We start from the raw sequence: 27300 nt of genomic DNA, 5'->3' as shown, positions 1-27300 counted from the left end.
GATTTCTGCATTTCTTTAATAATTATTTTTGTTTCCAGATTATACGATCTCGTTTTTATTGAGGGATAGGGGGAAGAGAGAACAGAACAACAAAGTAGTTTTAATTCAGAAAAATGTTTTATCTTCTCTGTGTTGTACCAGATTTCCTTTTGCCAGAAAGTAAATGTTTGGGTTTAAGGTCAAACACATGCCTGTCTGCCTCTCCTTTCTTGCCCAAGCGATTCATTTTCTTTTGAGAATTCTTCATGATAGTCTTAACCTTCTTCACCATCTATTTGAAACAGAAACAAACATTAAAGAGAAATTCTTTTTTTCTTTCTTTCTTCTCCTCAGCAAGAAACTTGAAACAAAATTCTATTTAAAAGTCTAGCAAACCCAAACTGCAGAATGTCAGGAAGAAGCTATCAAAATAAAAGGTCAAGCACAAACCATCACCTCTGCAGTTAGAGCGGGTTTTCAAGGCCACGTGTAAGACAAAGGGGAAATGAATCTCCTTTCCAAACAAAGTTAGTTCAGTCAGAAATTCCTTCTGTGATAAAAACTCAAGCTAGCATCTTATTTCCAAATATATTAAGAGCGACCTTATGATATCTTTGGGAATCTAACATTTAGACACAAGATTTAAGTGTCAGGTTATGAGATGTGTCAAGTTAATAATGAATTCCATTTCAATTTAGATTGCCTTTCCTTCTCAGGTGTCTAAACATAAATTTATTAAAATCTGAGTGTTACCAAGTGTTTTGTGAAAAACATTTTTAAACCATTTTATATCACTACATTTTATCTTTACATGTCATTTTTCAGTGTGCATAAGGAATCAGAGCAATAACTGACTTTAAATCATGAAGAGAAGACATATCCCCTCCACAAAATATATGCTGAAAAGAGACCAGAGCAAAGTTTCACAGAAGATCATTTGAAACTTTGTACAAATAGTAAATCCTTATCTATATTCTATTAAAAGTATTTGTAAATGTGACCACATATTGTAGGAGTTACCATAAAGTTTAGATAACGTTAATGAACTAAAACAAACCTTTGCATCTCGCAGACCGGAAGTGTCACGTGGTGTACGAGAGGAACTGCGATTGCGTGCTGCAGACTTAGGGGGTTCAGATTCTTCACGTTTACGTTTCCTAGTTACACTCCTGGATCTTCTTGCTTGGACCACATAATGTGCCTGAAATACACAAAGTAAGCATTAGGGCTGCTATTGTCTATTTCAAATAGAATAATTTAAAAATCGTTGTAAAAAGACATCCTGTGGCTTCCTTTGATACAGAACCCTTGGCTCTTCCTCGTTAAGCTAAAGACCATTGGATAAAGTCCTTAGGTCAACTGTTGATCAAAGTTCTCTGCTGTATTTCCAACAATTTTTATGCAAAAGATCACTAACATGCACTTAGTATCACTCATTCAACATTCTCATACTGATTCCCCTAAAATACCACAGTGTCTAGCTTTCTGCACCAGAATTTTGAGGTCGATGACTTTAAAATATATCATTCAAAAAAGTGAAGAGATAATAAAGATTGCAGCAGCTCAGCACAAACAAACAAAAATAAACTTTGCACAGTGGGGAAACCCAGACTAAGGTAGCTACCAATAGCTTTATATGATAAAGCACGAAAAGGCTTCAAAGTCACGACAACCAGCATCACTCCACACAAGTCTCAGGCTCCTTCCCCTGTAGGGTCTGGCTGAGACAGCAGGCCTTTGGGAAGTATGGCTCCTAAATGAACTTGGATTCCAAGCTCTGCAGACAATAAGTATTTGCTTCAAATGTACAATAGCACCACTTATTATTCCTAACATCCCAACCCCTCATTATCTGAAGGCTTTGGGTCTCACGTGAGATCTCTGTATATGGTTGTGCTACATTAGGAGTATAAAGGATCTTGTACTACAATAAAGTGGACCCCAAAATCCAGGGATAGACAATTTACTCCATGACTGCATTACCTGCTAAGTGCTAGTCAGGCAATTAATGTCACACCTGAAGAAGAGCTCTGTGTATGCCTGAAAGCTTATCTTTCCCCAGCACACATTGACCCAAAAACCTCACCCACCTTGTCTCACTTAAAAACCAGTAATTTATGGTGCTGATGTGTGATGAGCCTGTTTAATTTGTCAGTGTCTTTAAGCCACATTTTTAATGGGCATTTAGCCTAATAAATATTATGTCCTCAAAAATTAAACATACTAAAAACTGTTGCTCTTTAATTCTGTATCCCCGAAGTTGACTCTTGTACATTAAGCTTATTCTGGAGCTGGAATCCCACTCAATCCAACATGAAATGTTCTAGTATAAGACAGCGGTGCCAATACAAGTATATCATTCTGAAAAACGATGGCAAAGAAATCTTTTCTAGGTAACTAGCATGGCATACCTGCATAGCTCACTCAAGCCAGATAAAGGAACAACAGGAGAGCTGCATGTCCACACATGAATTAATGGTCCCTTCACTCAGTTTATCAACTGTAGATGTAACTGACATTTTAGCAGGATTTTCAAAGGCATCCAAAAGGAGTTCAGCACACAACTCCAATGGGATTTTCAAACCCTCACTCTCAGACATGTGTAATACTTAATTAGCAAAAGTCTTACTTCATCTTTACCAGCCATGTCAAGACCAAGACTGCTCATCTCCTTCTCTAGTATCTTCCGTTGGACCTTAAAAAAAAATAAGGAAAAGATAAAGAGAATTTTTTTTAAAAAAAAGGTGTTTCCGTATGTTTTCTTGATCAAACAAAATGTCTACATATTATTAATACACACACCAGAATGTGGACATATACATACAACAAATTGAAGAGCCATGTGATTTATCCTGAGCCATGAACTTATCATGCACTTTTGATCACTTTACTGGTTCTCTGACCACTAATGCATCTTCATGGGATTATCTTAATACTCCAAACTCTACAGTAACTTCAAATAGCTGCCAGGCTTTGCTGTTTGTTTTTTAAATCAACTTGTTACATAAATATTTCCTTCTCTTCCCAAAATGTGCAAAATTTTACCAAAATTATATACCCACTTATTGGCAACATTGTAACGTAGGACAGTAAAAGTTTTCTAAAAACGTCACAGCTTTACAACAGGACTTCTTGCTACCCTGTTGGGCTAGACACAGCTGCTTTATATAATTAGAAAGAGAGTTTCCCAAACTTTCTAAAGGAAACTAACAATGACTTCCAGCCCAGGAATGGTCTAAAATAATAGACTTTAAGTTAGTGACATTTTTATGTATACACTGCTATTCTATATAATTGCAAGAGGTGTTCACAGCTTTCTCCAAGCCACATACAGTTAGACTCATGACAACTAAAGAACACTGGGTTTGCAGGTGAAGAGGGAAAACCAAACCCACTTCTAAAATTTTAAATAAATTCCTATGAGTTTTTCTATAACATATATATCATAATGTGACATAATGTGATGGTACTACTGGCATTTTGTAGGGTTTTCAACACAACTGGCCCAGAGGTAATATAGAGGAGAGACGGTAGGGAGTGAGCAGCAGGAAAGAAGCGAGAGGGGGCAGAACAACAGGGAAGAAGCCATGGGGGAGATCAGTTCCACTTGTTATAAAACAGCCAAACTTAGGTGTATGCTGCCATAATTCTGTTTTAGCTTTTCAGTGTTTTTATGACATCACCAGATCCCCTTAATGGAATTACAGCTCAATTATATAGTTTGCCAATTTCTATTTAATAAACTAAAAGATTCAAAATGCCAAATTCATGTTTTATGGAGGCTCCCACTCTTTCCCTCGTATTTCCACATCTCTTTACCTATCACCACAGTAGCTATTCCTAGACCTCCAGCGGCATTCTCTGAACCTGTTTTTGGCAAGGAAAGGTGGGGTGGGGTAGAGTACAGAAGAAAGTGCTACACTGATTGGTAGAATCTTGTAACTGAAATCACACCTAATAATGAATCATTTGCCATTTGCATATTATCCATGAAGACGACTATATTACTGACGGTATTGTATACTTACCCTTCTAGCTGTCCTAGGCATTTTTGGACCCTGAGTATCTTTTTCCTTGGATTCCAGAATTTTTAGTTTCTTTTTTTCTCGAATCTGTTGTGCCAGCTGTCTGATTTCCATCATTTCCTCATCTTCACTTTCTGGTTCACTGTCATATTCCCCAGCAGCTTGCCTCAGCTCTTCCTCTTTCTCTAACTCTTCCAGTTTCTTAAAATGTAAAGAGATCAAATGAAAAACAAGTTGTTAGTGTCACAGTTCAAGGCAACTGCACCTGTATTTCCCAACAGTGACCCATTGCTGGAGGCCTGTGTCTCATTCCCATCTGATCAGAATATTTCCAGGCTGCATAGTCCGACAATATCGTGTTATTTCAGCAGAGACAAGCTGTCCAAACAGACCTGCTTGTTTTCTCTTCAGAGATGGCTAAAAGTGGGACTGTCACAGTTAGTTAGTTACCACACAGCTCTTTTAATCCAAGTCTATTTTATTCTTAAAGTAACAAGCACTACAGAGAAAACATTAAAAATAAAAGAACTTGCATTTCTGCTAATAAGCTAATCAGAGATCACCGCAACCTAATATTGGCTCCAGCAGAAGCAGCCCTTCCAGACCTCACCCAAGGAGTTTCCTTGTGGTTTCAAGTTCATCACCATTCACCACCAGAATATCCTCAAAAGTGTAAAACAAATAGCATAAAGCTCACCCTCATGATATCTGGATCAATATAATCAGCTATATTATGTCCTTCCCAGATCTCAGGTATCTTGTCATATTTTTCAGATGAATTCATTAGATCCCAGTATTCTAAAAAAAGGAATTAAGCAAAAATTAACCAATACTTTAACTTGTTGAAACATTTTATAAAAAATCTGTGATGGGAGAAAACATTTGTACTTTATATTAGGATGCAAATTTCTCTCTAAAATGTAAGCATTTGATAACATACAGGATCTGTGCCACACAGAACTTTACACTGGAGGTCTTCTCAAACAGTGATGCATGTGACACACAAATAATGAGCAACAGTAATATCAGTGAAAAAGAACACACCCAATTATTCTCTCCACAGATCAATTATTTCCCTTAAGACAAGGATCATGCAAGAATATGTATAAGGTATGTCCAAGCAGCACAAAAGAAACAGAGCTGAGTCGTCAAGCCATTCATTGTTTCAGTAGTTCTACAAAATGGAAGACACTCCAAATTACATCACAACACAGGTGATAGCACAAAGCCAATTTTTACAAATTTGGAACTGGAGAAAAAGTCTGGTAGTGTTCACTAAAATATCAGCAAGGACACTTAAGATGGAAATAGGATAAGATTTTCCTGCTTGAAACTTTTTGCTACAAACACAGAAAGACAAAGTCAGCCCAATTTCACTTCTTAAAATAACTATACTGAGACTTGAATAACACTTACTCTGAAGATCCAAAACATAATCATCTCCCATTTCCACTTCAAGATCTCTCTCCTGAAAAGACATATATAGCATAAATATTGTACTTTTCAATGATCACTCTTTTGTTTTGATTTTTTTAATTTCACTACTAATTCCTCAATTCAAGGGTGTCAAATTTGTTCTGTAAACCACTTACCCTCTTCTTTTTAGGTACATCTACTTCCATGCGTTTCTTATGTGTTATTGCTCCCTCAGGAATGAAAGGTGGCCTTTCCTGAAATTAATGCAATAAACATGATGACAAAAGCATGCAATTCTTTTCTTTTTTAATATAATGTGGAAATCCCAAATTTTCTGTAAGGGAAATAAAACATTGTCACTATCCATTTCTCTGTAAGAAAAATTTTCCATAATCTTAACTGATTGTGACAGTCTGTATCCCTATGTTCACGCTTTTTACAAAAACTATAATGGATTTTGTCCAAAATATGCCTTGTGAGATATCATTTGAAAACTCAGTGTGCTGATCATTTTGTCCTGGTAAAATGTGTGTGGCAATATTGTATGTAAAGTCATAAGATTCTATTGTATAACATTGAGACATATTCCAAGTTTAGAAAAGCAGGCACAAACTGCTTCCTCAAAGTCAAAAGGCAAACTGATGCCTCAGCCAGGTTTCAACAAAATTAAAAGGACTATCCCTGGTGAAGCCGCCACTCTTTGGCAGGAAAAAGGGGGTGAGCAAGAAATTTACATCTTGGCAAAACAAACAAACAAACAGCTGGAAGTTCCTGTCCCACAGACTTTGTCTCTTGAATCCCAGCTGGAGAGGATTCTCAAAGAGGATGAAAAGATAGAAAAAAGGAGAACCAATGCCCCAAATTATCTCTTCCTTCATCTCTACTCACAGCATCACCACCACCTGAAGGACAAGGAAATTAACACTGAACTGGGGGAGGGGTCCTGCCTGAAAGGATTCCAGACAGTAAGACTTAGAAAGCATGTGGTAAAGCAAAGGTTTCTCTTGAATTCATTTATCTTAAGTTAGGAGTTAATTATGTTCTACCTTTTATTTCTTTGCAACCAACACTGACTTTTACGCCTCATTACTTGTAATCACTTAAAATCTACCTTTCTGTAGTTAATAAATAATAAAAAAAAAGTTTATCTGAACCAGTATGTGTCTGGATTGAAGTGTTTGGGAAACTTCATTTGGGAAAACAAGATTTGTGCATATTATTTTCTATTAACAAAAATGACGGACTTTACATGAATTTGTATTGTCCAGGAGGGTGCTGGGCAGTACACTATGCACATTTCTGGGGGGGAAGTCTGGCACTGGGAATTTGCTGGTGTTGCCCTGCAGTGTAAATCATCAGTGGCTCGCTATAGCACTCATACAATATAGCTGAGAATGATTTACATGCTGGAGGCTATGTGGGGGAAGACCAGGCGTGATTGCTCTTACAGTAAAGCAGCATAAAAGACACTCCAGGTTGGAGAACTGAGGGGACACAGCTATCCATCAGTCCAAACTGGACCCTGGGTAATGTCACACTAATTCACTATGCCAATACATTAACTGAAATCCTGAAATTCACAGGATTCTGACAAAATGAATCCCCACATTAAGTCAGCAAAAAAAAGGATTTCCAAAGACTACTGAAAAAATATATCAAAATTTTAATAACCTACCTTATTATCTCTTTTGCTTGGTACAGCTAAATGTAGTCGGTTCAGCACTTCATTCACCTTATTTCCTTTCATTTTGGTATCAACACGATGGGACAAAAGTCTGTCACAGGCCTAAAAATGTATAAAGTGTCATTAATTATTGTCAGGGACAGAGAGACGGCTGTCTGATTTAATGCACTAGCTTTTCACCTATGGAGACCTGTTCAAATCCTATTTTAAGTCACGGTTTCCCCTCCCCCAAAAATACTTGATTTTTTTTAGTTTAAAACTCAATACAAGAGCAGTTATGTAACAATATTCATATTTAAACCATGACTAAATGGGAACAGAATCTCCTACAGTGAGAATCTACAAGCAATACAGAAAGAAAAATCAGAGCAACAAAGGCTTATAGAAGACAAAATCTCAGTCAAGTTTTTAAAAAAAAAAAAAAATTAAAGAAATCTGGAAATTCATGCCAAGGAATTGTGATGAATTATAGTTAAGGATCTGGTTATCATATTTGTTCAATCTTGGATATGGAGTTTGCAAATAGTTTCCAATGTAAGGCCTGAGTAATGTCTGGAAAATGGTTCCCAAAAAACAAACTGTCTTCAGATTTATTTCTAGAGATACACAGGACCTTTTCAAAACTGAGCTTTTGCTGTTCTGTAATATCTAGTGGGAGTGTTTTATTTTTAGCTGAGAACAATTCTCTGCTTGCCCAGACCAAAAGCAGGGCCAAACTAATGACTATCTTTTTTTATCCCTGCTAACAAAAAGTCTGATGGGACAAGAGTTCAAAGTAGATGGAAATTCCTCATGTGTTATTTCTGAGTAGCAAGAGACACACTGGTCTAAGAAATGACCGAGCAGCCTCTGAACAAGTAGTCAATTTAAGATTAATATCTGAAAGACAGTGGAGAAGTTCCCAGTACATAGAAATTCCACCAGGATTAAAGACACTGCATAGAATTTATATAAATCTAACCAATGATTCACACGGGTTCTCAAACTTCATTGCACCGCAACCCCCTACTGACCTACTGACAACAAAATTACTACATGACCCCAGAAGCGGAAGGAAGGAGACTGAGCCCCACTGCCCCGGGTGGGGGTGGAGCTCAGGCTTCAGCCCTAGGCCCCAGCAAGTCTAATGCTGGCCCTGGTGATCCCATTAAAATGGGGTCACAGCCCACTTTGGGGTCCCAACTCACAATCTGAGAACTGCTGGATTAGAGTTAACAATTTTCAAACAGTAACTCTTCAGTCCAAATTAAGATCTAGGGTTTTCATTGTAATGTGTATAGTTTTTTCTGCCATTTTAGATTTTGTGACTTACCATCTATTTTACTTCTACTGCTTTGTTATACACTGGGATAAGAGAGGGTGGCTATCATCGCCCTGGGATCCTCAAAAAATGCACTAATTTTCATAAAGCCATTTCAGTAAGCAAAACTGCACAATAAGTATGTCAGAAGTAAGAATCATGCTTGTTTGTCTCATCCTAATCTCCACTTATTCGCATCATAGAAAGCAAAAACAATTTTGCTCATCTGGCAGTATCTGTCCCAGGTGAGACCCAAAACTTAAACATTTGAGTGTCATAGTTCCTTAGATACGCAGGAAAACTTGCTTTATCTGTCTCAAGCCAGAGCACAGTCCACTACTTTAATAAAGAGTAGTTCTTCTTCGAGTGGTTGCTCATATGCATTCCATTTAGGTGTGCGCGTGCCGCGTGCACAGCCGTCGGAGAAACTTTTTACCCTAGCAACACTCGGCGGGTCGGCTGGGCGCCCCCTGGAGTGGCGCCACCACGGCGTTAGTTGGCGCCACCACGGCGCATCGCATAATAACCCCAGCCGACCCGCCACCTTTCGTTCCTTCTTACCCGCCCTTCGTCGGTCGTTGGAGCAGTGGAAGTGCAGTTGCCTGACCTCCACATTCTCCCAGCTACCTCGCTTATCGCTGTTTCTTTGTTAGTTAATGCGTTTTGGCCATGCTGGCTCGCCGGATTTAAGCAATGTTCGGCCTGTAATAGGCCAATGCCGACAGGAGATCCCACGACTCCTGCCTGAAATGCCTGGGGGAGTCGCACTTAGCGTCTAAGTGCCCATTTGTAAGGCATTCAAGCCGCGCACCCAGAAGGAGCGGAACTTTAGACTTCGACAGCTCCTCATGGAGGCGGCGTTGACACCAGCACCGAGTACGAGCCAGCAAGCGGTTGAGACCGCTCCTCCGGCACCGTCCACGTCCGGTAGTTGTAAGGCTCCTCGGCACTGGCAGCACGCGACGCCGAAGGCACTCCGCGCCGCTCCCTCTCTCCGAGGTCGACGTCGGCCAAGCCTCGGGCGGACCCTTCTGCAGCCGCCCCGATGGCTAAGACTGCTCCTGAGGCAGACCGCCCGGCACCGACCCGGTTGCGGCGCCGTCAGATCTGGCCCGTTGACTCCAGCCCCGCGCGGGCCATCGAGTCCGGCGCCGAGAAGCTCCCCGGCACCGGCCGCGGTCGAGCTGGCATTGCCTTCCACACCGGAGACATTTTCAGCGGCACGAGACCTGATTGCTATCACGGAGCCGGCACCGCATGTACCTCCGGGTACCACCGCCAGTCCGTTTGACCCTCTCCAAGGGCAAGCCGCCTTTTTCTCGGCCGCCCTCTGCCACAGCTCAGGTCAACCGCTCCAGATCTCGGTCTCCTCGCTGCTCCCCCTCACGGCACCGTTCCGGCACCGCTCGCGGCACCGTTCACCGCGCACCGCTCCCGCTCGCTCTCGGCACGTTCGCCTTCGGCAACCGCTCTGCCTCGCTCACCGGCACCGCTCACCGCGGCGCCGGTCCGCAACTCGCTCCCCGTCCCGCTATTCGCACTCGGCACCGGTCGAGCTCCCGGCACCACCACACAGGCCGATATTCCCGGAGCAGATCTCGCGTCGAGGCTCGAGGTCCCGGTCGACCTCCCGGCACCAAGCCAGGCGCAGGTCCCGGTCCGGCTCCCGGTACTGCCACGGTCCCCAAGACTCCGGTCTGCCAGGTCCATTGGCACGTCGGTGCCCACCTTTGCGGCCCCTCCATGGCCGTCCGGTCAAGAGTCTGCTTCCTCCAGGGCAGGTAGCAGCTATAGCCGGGACCGAGATGTTGATTCCCCGTGGGACTCTTCCAGGACAGTCGCTCCCACGACCCCCGCGCAGCAGCAATGGGCCATGTGGACACCCTGGGCTTACCATCAGGCCCAGGGTGCTCCCCTCGTTCCGGCCCCTGCACCTGCTCCACAACGTCGGGCGCCAGAGGCTACTATATCCCGCCCTCCTCCGCAAGATGCAGAGGATCATGCCATTCATCCTCTGCACTCCCCGGAGTCTTTCCAGCAGGACCCACAGGGGACGAGTCCTGTCCAGGACCCACTTGTTCCGGCATATCCTCCTCCTCTTTCTCCCGATGAGGCCGTGGCGGACTCCTCTTCCTCGGGGCCACCGCCGATCGATTTTGCGAGCCCACCAGGAGCTCCTTCGCGGGTGGCCCTTAACATAGACCTCCGGTGGAGGAAGTGGCGGAGGTCGACGATCCGGTAGTCACTATTCTGGCTGCCGATGCCCCAACGTGCATAGCCCTGCCATTCATTAAAACTATACAGGCGACTACTGATACCTTGTGGCAGTCTCCAGCATCCATCCTCCGACGGCAAAAGGTGTGGAGCGGAGATATATGGTGCCCTCCAAGGGTTATGAACACCTGTACGTCCACCCACCCCCCCCTCGTTAGTTGTCCAATCAGTTAACGAGAGGGAGCGCCATGGCCAACAGGCGCGGCACCAAAATCTAAAGAGGCTAGGCGCATGGACCTTCTAGGCCGTAAAGTGTATTCAGCAGGCGCCTTACAGCTCCGAGTCGCCAATCAGCAGGCCCTCTTAGGCCGATACGGCTTTAACACCTGGTCGGAGGTTGGCCGCTTTACAGAGTTGCTGCCCCCGGACTCACGCCAGGAGTTCGCAGCCTTCGTGGAGGAAGGCAAGAAGATCGGCAGGACCTCCCTCCAAGCTGCCCTAGACGCGGCCGACTCGGCCGCTAGGACTGTAGCCTCAGGAATTACACTGAGACGAATTCCTGGCTCCAGGCCTCCACCTTACCACCAGTACTGCAGACCACTTTACAGGACTTACCCTTTGAGGGCCGGGGTTGTTTTCCGACAAACAGATCCTCACCTTCAAAGCCTGAAAGACGGCAAGGTCACCTTAAAGTCGCTCGGGATGCACACCCCCGTGGCTCAACGGAGACCCTTTAGGCCCCAAACCCGCCGCCCGTACTTCCCCGCCTCGAAACAGGCAGGATTTCACCAGGAGGCGAGGTCGGGGGGGGCGAAGACGCCAGTCGGGCCCCCACGCGGGCCAGTCTCAGGCCCTACTAAAACCACATCTGGGGCCAAGAGTAGTTTTTGAAGTACGCCCGGGGACGGCGTACCAGTCTCTCTTCAGGATCCTTTTCCCCCCTTTTCCAACCGCCTTTCCTACTTCCTTCGGCGTGGTCACAGATTACTTCCGATCAGTGGGTGCTGCGCACGGTGAAGCACGGATACCACCTCCAGTTTGCTTCATCCCCGCCTTTCCGCCCCCTTCCCAGTCTCTCTTCAGGGACCCCTCTCACGAGAGCAAATCCTCTGGCACGAGGTGCAATATCTCCTCACCGCAGGAGCCGTAGAGGAAGTTCCGCTACCCGAGAGGGGAAGGGTTATTACTCCCGCTATTTTCTCATTCCCAAATCCAAGGGAGGCCTCCGACCAATTCTAGATCTGCGGGGACTCAACAAGTGGCTACGCAAGTTGAAGTTCCGCATGGTCTCCCTGGGACCATTATCCCGTCCTTGGATCCTGGAGACTGGTACGCCGCCCTCGACATGAAGGACGCGTACTTCCACATAGCCATTTTCCCGGCACACAGGAAGTACCTTCGGTTCACGGTCAGACAGCACCACTTTCAGTTTGCTGTCCTCCCCTTTGGCCTGTCTACTGCCCCGAGGGTCTTCACAAAATGCATGGCAGTCGTCGCCGCGCACTTCGCAAGCAGCAGATACATGTCTTCCGTACCTGGACGACTGGCTCATCAAGGGCGCCTCGCACGCCCAAGTCCGTCAGCACGTCTCAGTAATCACGGACCTCTTTGTCCGTTTGGGGATCCTCCTCAATGCGGAGAAGTCCACTCTCAATCCAACGCAGAGACTGGACTTCATAGGAGCGACACTGGACTCCTCCCTTGCCAGAGCCTACTTACCTCAAGCGCGCTTCCTAGCGCTCACCTCACTCGTCCGGCACTTTGCAAGCAGCTCGTCTGACCTCAGCTCGCAACTGCCTCGCTCTGCTGGGGCATATGGCCGCATGCACCCATGTCACCAAATATGCCAGGCTACGCATGAGGCCCTTTCAGACGTGGCTTCACTCGGTCTTCCGTCCGAGCAGGGACTCCATGGACGTGCTGCTCACGATCCCTCCCGGTCCTCTCCGCTCCCTCGACTGGTGGCTGGACCCGTCTCAGGTTTGTGCAGGGATGCCCTTTCATCCGCAGCAACCATCACTAACCCTAACGACGGATGCGTCATCCCTCGGCTGGGGGGCCACCTAGGTCGCTTACGGACCCAGGGCCGTTGGTCTGCCGACGAGCTCACCCTTCACATCAACATACGGGAGCTACGGGCCGTTCGTCTCGCTTGTCAGACGTTCCAGCAGCATCTTCGTGGCCGTTGTGTTTCGGTATTTACGGACAACACAACGGCCATGTACTACATCAACAGGCAGGGGGGGACTCGCTCGTCTCCCCTGTGTCAAGAAGCCATTCAACTATGGGACTTCTGTATAGCCCTCCGGTGGATCTAGTAGCATCCTTCCTCCCGGAGTCCGGAACACCCTGGCGGATCGCTGAGCAGGTCCTTCCTCTGCCACGAGTGGTCGATCAGATCGGACGTCATTTACTCCGTTTTCCAGAGGTGGGGTTTTCCCCTCGTAGACCTCTTCGCGTCCCGCTCGAACAGGAAGTGCCAGGAGTTCTGCTCATTCCAGGGCCTCTCCCCGGGTCGATAACGGACGCGTTTCTCCTACCTTGGAGCCACCGCCTGCTTTATGCCTTCCCTCCATTTCCTCTGGTACACAGGGTCTTGCTCAAGCTTCGCAGAGACAAGGCGCAGCTCATCTTAATAGCGCCAGCGTGGCCCAGGCAAGCCTGGTACACCACCCTCCTGGACCTGTCAGTAGCCGCTCCAATTCCCCTCCCCAGTGTCCCGGACCTCATCACACAGGACCACGGGAGACTTCGTCATCCGGATCTGCGATCCCTCCACCTCACGGCGTGGCTCCTGCATGGCTGAATGCTGAGGAATTACGCTGCTCCGATCCGGTGCAGCGCATTCTCCTCCATAGCAGAAAACCTTCCACCCGCAGAACGTATGTGGCCAAGTGGAGGCGCTTCACGGCCTGGTGTGCATCCCACGATGTTTCCCCCTTACAGGCATCAATCCCGACGATCCTAGACTACCTCTGGCACCTTAAGCAGGAAGCCTGGCGACTTCCTCCCTTAAGGTGCACCTGGCAGCAATATCCACCTTCCATCCGGGAGACGTGGTGCTCGGTGTTCTCTCACCCGGTAGTCTCTCGCTTCATGAAGGGTCTGGACCGTACTTATCCCCCACTCGTCACCCAGCCCCCTCCTGGGACCTCAACTTGGTCTTGAACAGACAGACTTATGTTGCCGCCCTTCGAACCACTGGCAACTTGCCCGCTTCTCTACCTATCGTGGAAGACGGTCTTCTTGGTGGCAATCACTCAGCGCGTCGGGTCTCGGAGATCAGAGCCCTCACTGTCGATCCTCCGTACACCGTCTTTCATAAAGACAAAGTGCAACTGCGACCTCATCCTGCATTCCTCCCTAAGGTGGTGTCTGCCTTCCACGCTTGCCAGGACATCTTTCTCCCGGTTTTCTTCCCGAAGCCGCATGCTTCTCGGAGGAACAGCAGCTACACACCTTGGATGTGCGCAGAGCACTGGCTTTCTATGTGGAAAGAACCAAGCCCTTCCGAAGGTCGCCGCAGCTCTTTGTGGCGGTTGCGGAGCGAATGAAAGGTCTGCCATCTCCTCCCAGAGGATTTCCTCCTGGGTCACAGCCTGTATTCGCACGTGCTACGAGCAAGCTCAGGTTCCCCTCGGACACCTTACTGCGCATTCCACCAGGGCTCAAGCTTCCTCAGCAGCCTACTTGGCGCACGTGCCCATCCAGGAGATTTGCCGTGCTGCGACCTGGTCATCGGTCCACACTTTTGCCACGCACTATGCGTTGGTCCAGCAGTCTCCACTGTTCCAACAACCGACACGGGCGGTAAGAAGGAACTGAAGGGTGGCCGGGTCAGCTGGGGTATTTATGCGACGCCGTGGTGGCGCCACTCCAGGGGGCGCCCAGCCGACCCGCCGAGTGTTGCTAGGGTAAAAAGTTTCTCCGACGGCTGTGCACGCGGCACGCGCACACCTAAATGGAATGGATATGAGCAACACATCTCGAAGAACAACAGTTACAAAGGTAAGTAACCTTGTTATTCCCAAGCAGCAAAACAAAAGTTAGATATCTATTTGGAACAAAACTGGTGTAAGTGAAAGAAGAAACTCACCTCTGTTTTAACTTTAATCACACCTTCTTCTGTTAGAGTACTTGTCTCTATGACAGGAAATCCTTCTGCTTCTAAATTTTCAAACATTTTCTAAAAAAACAAACAGAACACACAAAAATAAAGTACGTTCCGATTATTTCTTAAAGATCACTGTTTCCATCTCATTAAACTAAGTCAAACTTCAAATCTCGTTTCAAAATAAAAATTTCTTCTGACATTACTGAACAATTGTATTATTAATAGATGTTTTCCTAAAGAGGAACTACAGAAACTTTGCAAAGACAAACTTTTACACATAAATGCTTTATGGATATCAGATGTAAACAGTAAGTTAAGTAACAAATAGAAAAATATATATACACATTAGATAGGTGCTCAGAACTTGTGAAAATCAGGGTAACCTGTATGCATATGAAAATCAGGCCTGTGTGTGCAGATACTACTTCATCCATAATTTCCATTCAGACAGTTCAAGACAGTGTGCCTCAAACTAGTACTCAGTTGTCTCTACCCAGAAACTGTTGGGTGAGGTTCACTGGACTGTGTTATGCAAGAGTTCAGATCAGATGACCCTTTCTGGCCTTACTATCTACGAAATCAACCGGAGCTATGGGTGCTTTGCACTGATGAAAAATCAGGCTAATCTCTCTCACACACGTACCATCCACATATGGAAATACACAAACACACACCTTAGTAGGTATTCATGATTTAAAAAAAATAAAAATAAAAAAAATCAAGACTTAAAGACCTACTCACTCTTCATCAGATTATTAAACTGTCCAATTAACAAGTTACACAATGAAGTTCACTTGGGCACATTATAACTTATATTATTCCGCAATAGAGGCATATAATGCTTTTGTAAATTATGAAAAGAAGAAATAGCCTTCTAACCTGATTTTCTTCAGGAAGTTCAGAAATCCTCTTCACATCACACTTGTTCGCTACAATTATAAGAGGCTAATAGAAAGAAAGTAAACAATATTATTCAGCTTATTGTTTCACATTGTGAAAAATCAGATTTGATAAGTGTTGTAAATCAGATCTACCTTATTAGCAAATAGTGGTTTAATATTTCTGAAGAGTTCTAGCTGATCCTCCAGACTATGCCCGCACTGCTCAGACACATCCATTACAAAAAGCACAGCAGCACGAAGATGTGCAAGCGCTGTTATAGCCTGCATCTCAATAGTATTCCTCTCTTCCAAAGGATGATCCAAAATACCAGGGGTATCTACCACCTAAAATTTAGATTAACATAATTAACTCACACCTTAACATAAATTAGCCACAGAAGCAATAAGATTGTGGGGGTCAGAGATGAGGGGAGAAAAGTGATATGGATCAATCAATCTTTCACAGTATGTTTGTGCTTATTGGTTAGGAAAGAAGCAAAGCAGAAACATATCAAACCTGCCCTCTGCAACCTACACTGGCTTCCCATAGAATATCATATTAAGTGCAAGGTCTCAGTCCTTATCTTCATAGCCCCCCCATGACCAAGCCCCAGGATATCTAAACAATCATCTAAAGCTACAAGACAAAGACCGTGATCAACAACTATTACTCCTGAGAGAATTCCGCACCAAAAAAATAAAAATTCTGCACACAGTATGTTAAAATCCTGCATATTTTATGTGTCAATAAATAGATGTGGAAGCCCCAAGCATGGTACTGGAGAGCACAGGCCACTGGCTGCACGGAAGTGGAGAATCAACCCTGCAGCCCTTCCTTCCGCCCAGGACATGGACTTGGTGGTGAGGCTGCATCCAACCGTGACACAGCACAAGGGCTGGGCCTGCCCCAAAAACACTCTGGGGCCCTGCCCGTCCACAACTGCTGCACCAAGATAATATGCAAGAGGAACAGAGTCTTTCATGCACACCAGCCCTGGCGCCCAACCCAGATGTGTTGCAAGCAGGCTCAGCCCAGCAAGATCCAAGTGTGGAGGGGCTTCATGTCAGGTGATCGGGTCCTGTGCGGGGCAATCTGTGTGCAGGAAGCTAGGTGGGGAGTCCAGGACTCTGCAGGGGGTCCAGGTGCAGATAGCTGGGACTCAGCAGAAGGGTCTGGGTGTGGGGAGATGGGGCTCAGCAGGGGGGTTCCAGGTGCGGGGGAAGTGGAACTCAGTGGGATGGGGCTTCAAGTGTGGGCAGGCTGGCTGAGTGCAGGGGTGGGGGTATGGATGCAGGAGGGAGGGGCTTGGCAGGGTCTGGATATAGGGGGTCCAGATGCATGGGGTTAGGTGGATGGGAGAGCAGCTCCCCACACACTGACCCCTTCCCCTAAGCTTGGGGAGTGATGGGGTCATGAAGTGGCGGAAGGGGGGGGGTACGGAGCTTCCTGCATGGGAAGGGTCTAGGGGTGGGTCTGGCACAGCCGCAGCTGTTCCTTGCAGGGGAAGAGACAGTCCCATCCTCCTCCATCCCCAGCCAGGACTAGCAATTGAGCCCGGAGCAGGGTAGGAGCCACTGGCCGAGGCGTCTCCAGCCCCACAGTGATTTACCTCTCCACCCGCTGCTCTGGGCATCCAAAATGATGTGCCAGCACTGCTGGAGTGGGAGGCGTCACTGCTCTTACAGCTTACCTATGCTTCCCCATCATTTTCTGCAGGGAAGCAAAGAAATCTGCAGGGGACATGAATTCTACATGTGAGTAGTGGCACAGAATTCCCCCAGGAGTAAACTATGCTCTTCTGGCACAATGGAACTCTCAACAATAAGAGTAAAGCTTGTATGTGCAAGAGAGCGTACCTTCTCTGGGGGCAGTCTGAGACTGTGGAATGAACAGCTTCAGGAACTTAGGAACCTCACCATTTTCTGCTTTAAGTGCAAAGCACATTTCTTTGAACTGCCTTCTCTAACAGAAACACATAGCAACAAATATATTTATATTAAAGAGAGAGAGCACGCGCACTCCAAAACAGGACATTCTCTCATTCTTTCCCCAGAGAGAGAAGCATGTGCAGTAGAACAAACAACATAAGACAGATGTGTAGTTATCTGGCTTAATATACTACTGGAAGGTGCTCAGATACTATAGTGATATGCATGGTATAAAAACCTAAAAGAACAGACGCTGACAATTGCAACTATATATATAGTTTCCTTTCAGCCAAGAGTTTGTAATTTCATTGGAAGGAAGACCATGAAAAATGAATAAGAAAACAATAGTATTCGTGTTAAAATAAGATAAGACTGAGTACTTCAAATTATAGTCAGAGAAAAGAGTACCACAGTAATACAAGGAAAGACTACCTGCAGTTTCTGTGAATTTTCACTTTGACTGAATCAGAGGGAGGGAGACCTGCCCTGACCTGATCCAATCTGGAGATCAATCACTTTCTCTTACTACTCAGGAGTTATTCAAGTGTCCTGTCTCTCCCAGCAACTGAAAAACCCCAGGATCTACATTTTTAGAATCGCTTCTGACAGCTGACCTTACTCAGCACATTATGTAAAGAGAGATCTTACACAGCAGTTCTCTAGGCACAGTACTTTAGAAATAGCCATCAGCAAGCAAAATGGTATTCTCAACAGCAGCAGGATCCTAACCAATTCATTCCTGTGGAAACAGAGCAGTAAGTTAGCAATAGCTCTTACCTGCCAACGCAGATACCTATAATCCATGTGTCCCACAAAGAGGGATTTTGTGGTAAAGGCATAAGGTTGCACTTCCACATCTGCTCTTGTCACCTTAAAACAAGAAAAATCCCCAAATAAAGATTTTTTCATTTACTGAGATAATTATTTTCCTGACAGCAGCAGGTCAGACTAGATGATCATAATGGCCCCTTCTGACCTTACAGTCTATGAGTCTATATCAATTATCATGCACTTCCTTTGCTACACCAAAGTGGTTATTCTCAATGGTTTTCTATAGAAGGTTAATACACTTTTTGATCTATCCGGGAGAAAGATTTTACCACGCTGGGGAAGCTTATGATACAATAAATTGATTTAAAAATAAATCTGTTTTTCATTTCCTTCTACAGCCCTGAGATTCATACTAAATCCCTAACCTTGTACAGAGACCTGCTAGCTAAGATCCTTGGTAGAGTCCCAATAGTTCAAATTATTTAAACTTTGAAGTAATATTTTTTTTACAACAAACTCACAAACCTTATTTATAAAGCTCGATTTTCCAACATTTGGGTAGCCACACAACAGAAGAGTTCGTGTATTGGGATCAATAGTTGGCAAACGGGACAAATGTTGTCGCACTGAAAAGTTTTAAAAGCTTTAATTAATTACATGGATGATAAAATAAAGTTTAAATGTACTAAAATAGAAAGGAGGAGATCTTTCTTTGTAGATGGGAAAGCTTCTGATTTTATTCAGAAACAACATTATTCAGAAACTACATTTAATTTGGACATATTTTTGCATTAAGTTTCCGTTTGTAAGTGGTTCATAAAGTGTTAATAAATTATTATTAAAGCATGTTACAAGAATGAGTTGAATATGTTATAGTTATATGTACATCAGTAGAAGGTTTTCTAGATGGTTATAAACAACCTATTGGACCTTTAACAATTAACCATTTATGAAAACATTCATTAACCTGGATAATCTATTTACAAATGGAACCTTAATATAAAGTTGCCTGTTTCTTGTAAATATTATATTTTAACTAACACATCACCCCCCTCAATTAGCTATAATGTGAACAAGAGGCAAAAAGGGCCACAGAGAATAATGCATAAAAAAATATTTGGCCTCTATTAAATCAGACACAGTGAACTGATACAGATAAATAACAACAGCCTATATCATTTAGTCAAAGTAAATCAAATACTAGGAAAAATGCACTGTACAAATGTACTTAACTGTGAATGCAATATTTAAGACACGGTCAACAAGGTGGGCGAGATAGTATCTTTTATTGGACCATCATCCGTTGCAGACAAGCTTTTGAGTTTACACAGAGCTCTCCTTCAGGTTTGGGAAATGTACTCAGAGTGTCTCGGCTAAATAAAAGGTAGAACAGACTGTTCAGCAAATGCAGCTAACACATTTCAGGGGATCATTATGCTAAACAATCTGTTCCACCATGCATTTCGCTATGACACTCTGAGTACCTTTCCTAGACCTGAAGAGCTCTAGGTAAGCTCAAAAGCTGGTCTCTCTCACCAACAAAAGATGGCCAAATAAAAGGTATTACCTCACCTCCCTTGTTTCTCTAATATTCTGGGACCCACAGGGCTACAACACCACTGCAAATAACCAGAAATCTAGTCAGTTTTAGAAACAAGTTAAGAATACTTCAAGGTACTTAATCTTTCAAAGGCTCCTGCACCAATTATTTGTGCCAATTATATTTTCCTGGGTTTTTTAAAATGTTTTTCCCTCTCTTCTTGCCATGCAAAAAATCTCAGAAAAAGCAGGTATATTTGACCGACTAGTCAGGAGAAATAGTGAAACTAACCACAAAATGTTGATAATTTCCCAAAGTAAATAAATTGAAAAAAGAAAAAAATATGTTTTTCCTCAAACCTTTCAGTTAAAGTAAGGTTAGATGCTATTTATAAAAACAATTGGTAAAAAGTCTTTATGTGCAAGTCTGTATTTCAAATTCTCTCTTCAAAATTCTTCATTTTACCATATTTGCAATACATACCTTGTTCCAAATATTCTAAACTTTGCTTCTGCCTTTTGATAATTGTGCACATACGTCCCAGAGCTGCCCGTTTCAACTGTTTGCATCGATAAAGGGAATCACCGTATTTCATCAGGCGCACATAATCTTTAGAAACACTATTGCAGGAGGAAAGAAAAGGTTAATCTGTTGTTATGACAAAAACAAGCCACAGAAAAATAAGTTGAGATATCTTACCTGTCAATCAGATTCTTGGCAATATTAATCTGTCCTAAGGCCAACTTGTAATGATCTTTGTCATACAGAACATTCATCAAATCTGCATAAAAAGGATGGATATCCTAAAAAAGCATAAAATAAATTAATCAAAACCTTTTCTGGATGTTTTCTTTCATGAACTTAAAGACTTCTTACTACTAATTTGAACTTTTTCATAGATATAAACTAGTGGTATGGCTGACAAGTACAAACTGAAGACCATTTTCCATATCTAAAAATCTCTAAAGAAAATAATCTGCTTATCCATACATTTGAATGTTTTTTCCATAACTTTGATTTCCTGCTTTATATTTCATTGGACTGAAGCTAAATTTCTGCTTGTGCCTTTTTCTTTGTAAGAATATTTTTTGTTAAAAAGGAAAAAAAACGCAATATTATATTGTATAGAGGGAAACTGCAAGCATACTGTATAGTGGCAGCCTTTTTTCTAACATACTTCTGCTATTGTGGGAACACAGCAAAGTAATTCCTCTCTTTCACTGAACCCTAAATTCTGTAAGATTCTTCTCTTTTTAAGCAGACAATTTTTCATGCCTGAATAAACTCATCAGCATATGAAGAGTGCACCTTCTTCACATCAATTCTTTTTGATGAGAGTTTACAACACATTCCTTCATCTCTGTGTAAAAGAATCAGAGAGAATATTTTACCCATCTACGTGCTTTATTTTTAGAAACTTAACCACATGACATAGATACCAAACTAGTTTAGCAAATACAGAAGCTGTACTTCAGAACTTTGTAATGGAGATCAGCCATTAGAAATAGAAGTCAGAAAAAAACCCATGCAAACTAAGGTCTCAATTCTACATCGGATTAAGTACAGGCAGATTCATGTGCATAAACAAAGCTCCAGTAACTGAACAAGGCACATCTGCAACTGCAAGATCAGTGCATTAGACTGTAAACACACTGATCAGACCTATATTTGGAAGCTCAATTCTTTCCTACAAAACATCTGGATGGCAATAGCTGTGAAAATGATATCTTACGTTTCTTTAGCACCTTTCACTAGAAATAGGAGGTCAAAGTGCTTTAACAGCCTATATTTCATTACCCATCATTCAACTGAAGTTTCTATCAAATTTAAATGTATCTAGAACTTTGTGCTAAAACTCCCACTCCTGGAAAAAGTGCTGTGAGACCTTTAATCACCACTGGTGGTTAAGACTTCGATTTTTTACCTCTCATCTACAAGACGTGAGCTCCTGGAAAAAGTTGCCCTAGAACCCTGTTCGAGCCCTGATTCAGAACTGTACTCAAAAGTAGAGCCACCTGAGTTATCAATACCTCTTCCTGCAGATATAATTTTTCTTCCAAAGTCTCCTATCCAAGTAATAAGTCAGCCTGATTTTGCTTAGCCAACAAAACCTCACAAGACCACAATTTACAGTCACAGCATTAGATCTGACGAATTTAAGGTACACTTTCTTTCACTGATCAGCTGCCAAAGTCACTTACATCTAATTTTGGGAAATCTGTTAAAATCTGGGTGAGTCTGTCATGGTAATTTTGCTGGGTGTATTTAACTTTTCTCATGTAAAACTGTCGAATGCGGTGGATTTGATAATGCTTATGAATGACTGTCGGAGTCTTTCGCTGAGTCTTCGACAATGTCAGATCTATGAAGTCCTGAAAGAAAAGTACAATTATCAGCAAAGACTGTATTACTTATTCCTAAGAACACATATCTAATATGAAAGTTATTTAGAAAAGGAAAACAGAGCAGTCAAGTGTTTTAAAAAGACACCTAAGCAGTTATTGAAAGAATCAGTACACACTTCACATTTCACACCACATTTTTACCTGCCGTTAGGTTGATAGAACACAATGCATCCACTTTCTATCATTGTTGTGGAAGTTAAGAATTTTGCACATTGTGTGGGATAACCAAGTTTTTAGAAAGAAAAAAGCTGTTGTGCAGCTTCAAAGGCATCAGTAAAAAACAAACAGCATGTCACTCCAATTTTAAGATATCTAAACAAGTCCTTCCATTAAATTAAGTTCAGACCACTCAGTCCCATGCACCATGCACAAGTTTGTAAGCAGAACCTTTCATTCTTTTATCCAGTGTTCATTTCAGCTATGTAAGAGACAGCCTCCTTTTCCTACATTCTTTCAGGGAACTGTCATGTATCCACTATCAGTGCTAGATCTCAACTGATTGGGGTGGGCAGTAAGGTGTTCAGTTGAAGGCCCAAATCTCTACAGCTTCCTCCCTCTCTGCTGGCCTGTCAGAGTCCACGTTTGGTGAGGCACAGATCATAATGAAAGGCTTCATTTCCTTCCCTCCACCGCCACACTCGACTTTTGACAATGTTAAATAGGGGGAGAAGAGTTGTTTGGGTTTTGTCCCGGTATTTTATTGAGTCACTCTGAGTTGTGTACTTAGGTATGTGTGTGCAGCACCTACATACTCTCACAATAGATGCTATATGAAACAATAAGTTACTGTGCATAAAAACATTTCTCTGTATTTTCCTGTTGGGGCAATTCCTTATAATATGCACATTACTGTCCTTTCTCCAATAATCTGACAACCCAGCTCAGGCTTTGAACCTTGATGAAACTCCAAAGCCAATTTCAAACCATTTTCACAGATTTTAAGCAACTGTCTCTGAAGAGGGGTAATGAAGGGTTGAGAGAAGAAGAGTCAGCAGAAGTCTGAAGGACACAGGCACTCATTAGAATTGTCATTGCTATTTACATATGCCTCTGAAATGGTACAGAACTTCTCAACCTCAAAATAATGATTGAAAGCAGGTCTGTTCTGCATTTAGAAAAGAAAAACAAAAGGTAACTGTCTCGAGAAAACCAAAATTTATAAGCTCTCTTGGATGTAATCGCTTTATATAGACAGCCTTTAGGGAGAGCCTTGCTATGTTTAGTCACAAGAATTTACCTCTTTTAATCTTAAATTTGTTGAAGTCTTTTTTAACAAGGGCAATTTTATTCACATTTCAGAAAGAGCAACAGGTTCCATTGAGGGTGTTCTGCATATTCAGGATTACATACCTAACAGTGACAATAACTCAGATTATCATAAAAGAATGAATTTCTTATAATAACCACTACTTGTGATAGTACCTTATGTCCAGTCATTTACCCTTTGTGTGGCAGATTTTCATTGTTTAATTTCTCTCCCTGTAAAAGTTAATACTGAACACTTACATAGTAAAACAGTATATAAATATTAAAGAGTAACTAATCTGTGTCAGGTAACTAAATATATTACAGAAAGGGAAACTGAGGTACAGACAATGATTTGTTAAGGCCAGACACTAAATCAGTAACAGTTAGGATTACAATTTAGAAAATTCCTGCCTGTCAAACCATAGTTTGGTTTAAAGACTAACAAGCTCCAAGTTTCTGCTATGTAGGAGGGAGTGTTACATAAAATGTGTGTTTATGTTTAAATTTGACGAAGACTTTGGTAGCTCCCTGGAAAAGCACAAGACAGTGATATTTGATAACCATCACCTTTCCCAGTACATTTCACACGTGTTCAGTGCAAACATTACTTCAGCGAAACCAGCCTGAAGCCACTACGCCAAGGACTAGATCTGCTGTTGGGCTGAGGTGGTTTTCACCAGAGAGACACCACGTTCTTGTGTTAGTTTCACAGGGCAGAGGTGCCTATGACATGCACGCAAGCCGATACTCCCCTTCTCCTCCTCCACCCCACCTCTCTGCTGGGCCCCCGCCCCTGCCCCCCCGACTCCCACTCCTCTGTTGGGCCCGGTGCCGGTCCCCTCAACTCCTCCCCGGCTCCCGTATCCATCCCGCTCCCCCGGCCCGGCCCGCGCACACGGCCGGAGGCTGCCCGGGGCAGTGAAGGTCCCACGCGCGGGGCACGGGACGGCGCAGCGCCGCCGGCACACATGGCTCCAGCTCAGCACGAGCTGCCGGCCAGCGGCCGGTAGGAGAAAAGGGGCGCGCGCCCCCCGCCACTACCACTGCGATGGCGCTGACGGGGGATGGCAGAAGAGCTTTACCTTGGCGGAAGGAACCACCATAATCTTCTTAAAGTTGTAGAGCGCCATGGTCGCAACCTCCGCGCGTCTGCCTGCCTGGCTGGCCGGGTCCGGACCCACCGTGTACAGTCTCGCGAGACTTCCGTCGAGATAATCAGCCCGGTACAAGAGTTAAAATATCGGCCCTTTGTCAGCCGCGCGCCTTGGGCACAGCGCCCCCTGCCGTGGCGGTCTGAAGTGCAGCGCCGCGCTGCGGCCAGACTGTGCCGCTGGGAATGGAGCGCGAGCGAAAGGGTCCGGGATCGGTGAAGCAGAAAGAAGCTGCAGGAGCATCTAGTCTGACCTGCTGCCTAGAGCTGCTGGCCGCAGCTGCCTCGTCTCAGGGCCTGGCTCGACTGAGGCGGTCAGCTGGCTCGAACCCTTGGGCAGGCTGGAGCCCCCCATCCCTGTATAAAACAACCCCCCAGACCCAGCACCCCACGGTTAACTGTGCGCCTGGGTGCCACGTAGGGTGACCAGATAGCAACTGTGAAAAATCAGGATGTGGGTGCAGGGTAATAGGAGGCTATGTAAGAAAAAGGCCCAAAAATCAAGACTGTCCCTATAAAATTGGGACTTCTCATCACCCTAGTGCCACACCGCATGGGTCCAGCTTCAGCCCCCATGCATGTCCCACCATTCTCTGGCTGGCGAGCCCCTTGGCCAGCACAGGTCCAGTCACGCCTGGACCCTCGCTTGGGTGACCCATCAAGCTCCTGCCCAGAGATGTTTTCTAACCCGTTAGTCACACCCTGCTGGTTCTTCTCTGCTCCCTCTCCACTGGATCACCTCCTTCTGCAGCGCCTGACCCCAGCATTGCAGCAGTGGGCACACCAGGTGAAATAACTCTCTACCCCTACCCGAGATCCAGCTGTTTATACAGCTGAGGATCGCCTTCCCTGCATTTTTAGTCACAGACATGGTCAGCTGATTATCTACTGTGACAGCTTCCCAAGATCAAGTCCCGCATCCTGTATGTAGGGCTTACATTCTTTGTTCCCTAGATGAATTACTTTACTATTAACCATATAAAAAGGCATATTTTGGTTGCTTTGTGCCTGGTTTACCAAGCAATCCAGATTGCCCTGTATCAGTGACCTATCTTCACTACTTACCCTTCTCTCATTGTTTGGATCCTCTGCAAACTTGATCAGTGATGATTTTATGTTTACTTCCTGGTCATTGATAAAATTGTTAATTAGTGTAGGGCCAAGAACCAAGACCGACAGGACATCACTAAATGCACATCTGCTCCTTGATAATTCCCCATTTACAGTTACATTTAGAGACCAGTCATTTTTTAAACCATCTAATGTGTGCCATGTAAATTTTGGCTCATTCTAGGTTTTGGTAAATGTCACATGGCACTAAGTATCAGAGGGGTAGCCGTGTTAGTCTGGATCTGTAAAAGCAACCAAGAGTCCTGTGGCACATTATAGACTAACAGACGTTTTGGAGCATGAGCTTTCGTGGATGAATACCCACTTCGTCAGATGCATGTAGTGGAAATTTCCAGGGGCAGGTATATATATGCTAGCAAGCAAGCTAGAGATAACGAGGTTAGTTCAGTAGGGAGGGTGAGGCCTGTTCTAGCAGCTGAGGTGTGAAAACCAAGAGAGAGAAACTGGTTCTGTAGTTGGCAAGCCATTCACAGTCTTTGTTTAGTCCAGAGCTGATGGTGTCAAATTTGCAGATAAACTGAAGCTCAGCAGTTTCTCTTTGAAGTCTGGTCCTGAAGTTTTTTTGCTGCAGCATGGCCACCTTAAGGTCTGCTATAGTGTGGCCAGGGAGGTTGAAGTGCTCTCCTACAGGTTTTTGTATATAGCCATTCCTAATATCTGATTTGTGTCCATTTATCCTTTTCCGTAGAGACTGTCCAGTTTGGCCAATGTACATAGCAGAGGTGCATTGCTGGCATATGATGGCATATGTTACATTGTGGACATGCAGGTGAATGAACCGGTGATGGTGTGGCTGATCTGGTTAGGTCCTGTAAGGTGTCGCTGGTGTAGATATGTGGGCAGAGTTGGCATCGAGGTTTGTTGCATGGATTGGTTCCTGAGCCAGAGTTACTATGGAGCGGTGTGGCAGTTGCTGGTGAGAATACATTTCAGGTTGGCAGGTTGTCTGTGGGCAAGGATTGGCCTGCCACCCAAGGCCTGTGAAAGTGTGGGATCATTGTCCAGGATGGGTTGTAGATCCCTGATGATGCATTGGAGAGGTTTTAGCTGCGGGCTGTATGTGATGACCAGTGGAGTCCTGTTGGTTTTCTTTCTTGGGTTTGTCTTGCAGTAGGAGGCTTCTGGGTACACATCTGGCTCTGTTGATCTGTTTCCTTATTTCCTCATGCGAGTATTGTAGTTTTGAGATGCTTGGTGAGATTTTGTAGGGAATGGCTTGCCAACTACAGAACCAAGTTTCTCCTCTCTTGGTTTTCACACCTCAGCTGCTAGAAACAGGGCCTCACCCTCCCTGACTGAACTAACCTTGTTATCTCTAGCTTGCTTGCTAGCATGTATGTACCTGCCCCTGGAAATTTCCACTAAAGGCATCTGACGAGTGGGTATTCACCTACGAAAGCTCATGCTCCAAAATGTCTGTTAGTCTAATAAGGTGCCATAGGATTGTCTGCTGCTTTTACATGGCACTAAGTCAAATGCCTTACAGAAATCTAAATATAATTACATCAGCAAC

At 44.3% G+C, this 27300-nt stretch overlaps 1 protein-coding gene across 1 annotated transcript; it reads right to left on the bottom strand.

The window, feature by feature from the left end:
* On the bottom strand, positions 1 to 24701 carry GTPBP4 (GTP binding protein 4). The gene is made up of 17 exons (XM_032782119.2): positions 24589 to 24701; positions 22055 to 22225; positions 20553 to 20656; positions 20337 to 20473; positions 18839 to 18939; positions 18320 to 18412; positions 15767 to 15958; positions 15612 to 15677; positions 14715 to 14804; positions 7096 to 7206; positions 5597 to 5674; positions 5421 to 5472; positions 4702 to 4802; positions 4008 to 4205; positions 2609 to 2674; positions 1037 to 1180; positions 1 to 271 (listed from the first exon to the last, which is right to left on the bottom strand). The coding sequence occupies exons 1-17, from the start codon at positions 24634 to 24636 to the stop codon at positions 119 to 121; spliced, it is 1905 nt and encodes a 634-aa protein (XP_032638010.1). The 5' UTR covers positions 24637 to 24701; the 3' UTR covers positions 1 to 118.
* Between the last annotated feature and the right edge of the window lie 2599 nt (positions 24702 to 27300).

This window comes from Chelonoidis abingdonii, chromosome 2 (genome assembly GCF_003597395.2).
Source record: "Chelonoidis abingdonii isolate Lonesome George chromosome 2, CheloAbing_2.0, whole genome shotgun sequence".
NCBI classification, from domain to species: Eukaryota; Metazoa; Chordata; order Testudines; family Testudinidae; genus Chelonoidis; species Chelonoidis abingdonii.
The sequence above is the reverse complement of the archived record's forward strand: the minus strand, read 5'-3'. Positions and strand labels throughout refer to the sequence as shown.

Bases quoted from the DNA above. Each gene is read 5' to 3' on its own strand.
- GTPBP4 (XM_032782119.2), bottom strand. From the start codon at position 24,636: ATGGCGCTCTACAACTTTAAGAAGATTATGGTGGTTCCTTCCGCCAAG. The intron at 20,657-22,054 runs GTAAGTGACTTT...ATGCTTTTTTAG, and splicing joins CAGATTTCCCAAAATTAGAT to GATATCCATCCTTTTTATGC. The intron at 7,207-14,714 runs GTGAGTTTCTTC...ATACATTTTTAG, and splicing joins TGATTAAAGTTAAAACAGAG to GCCTGTGACAGACTTTTGTC.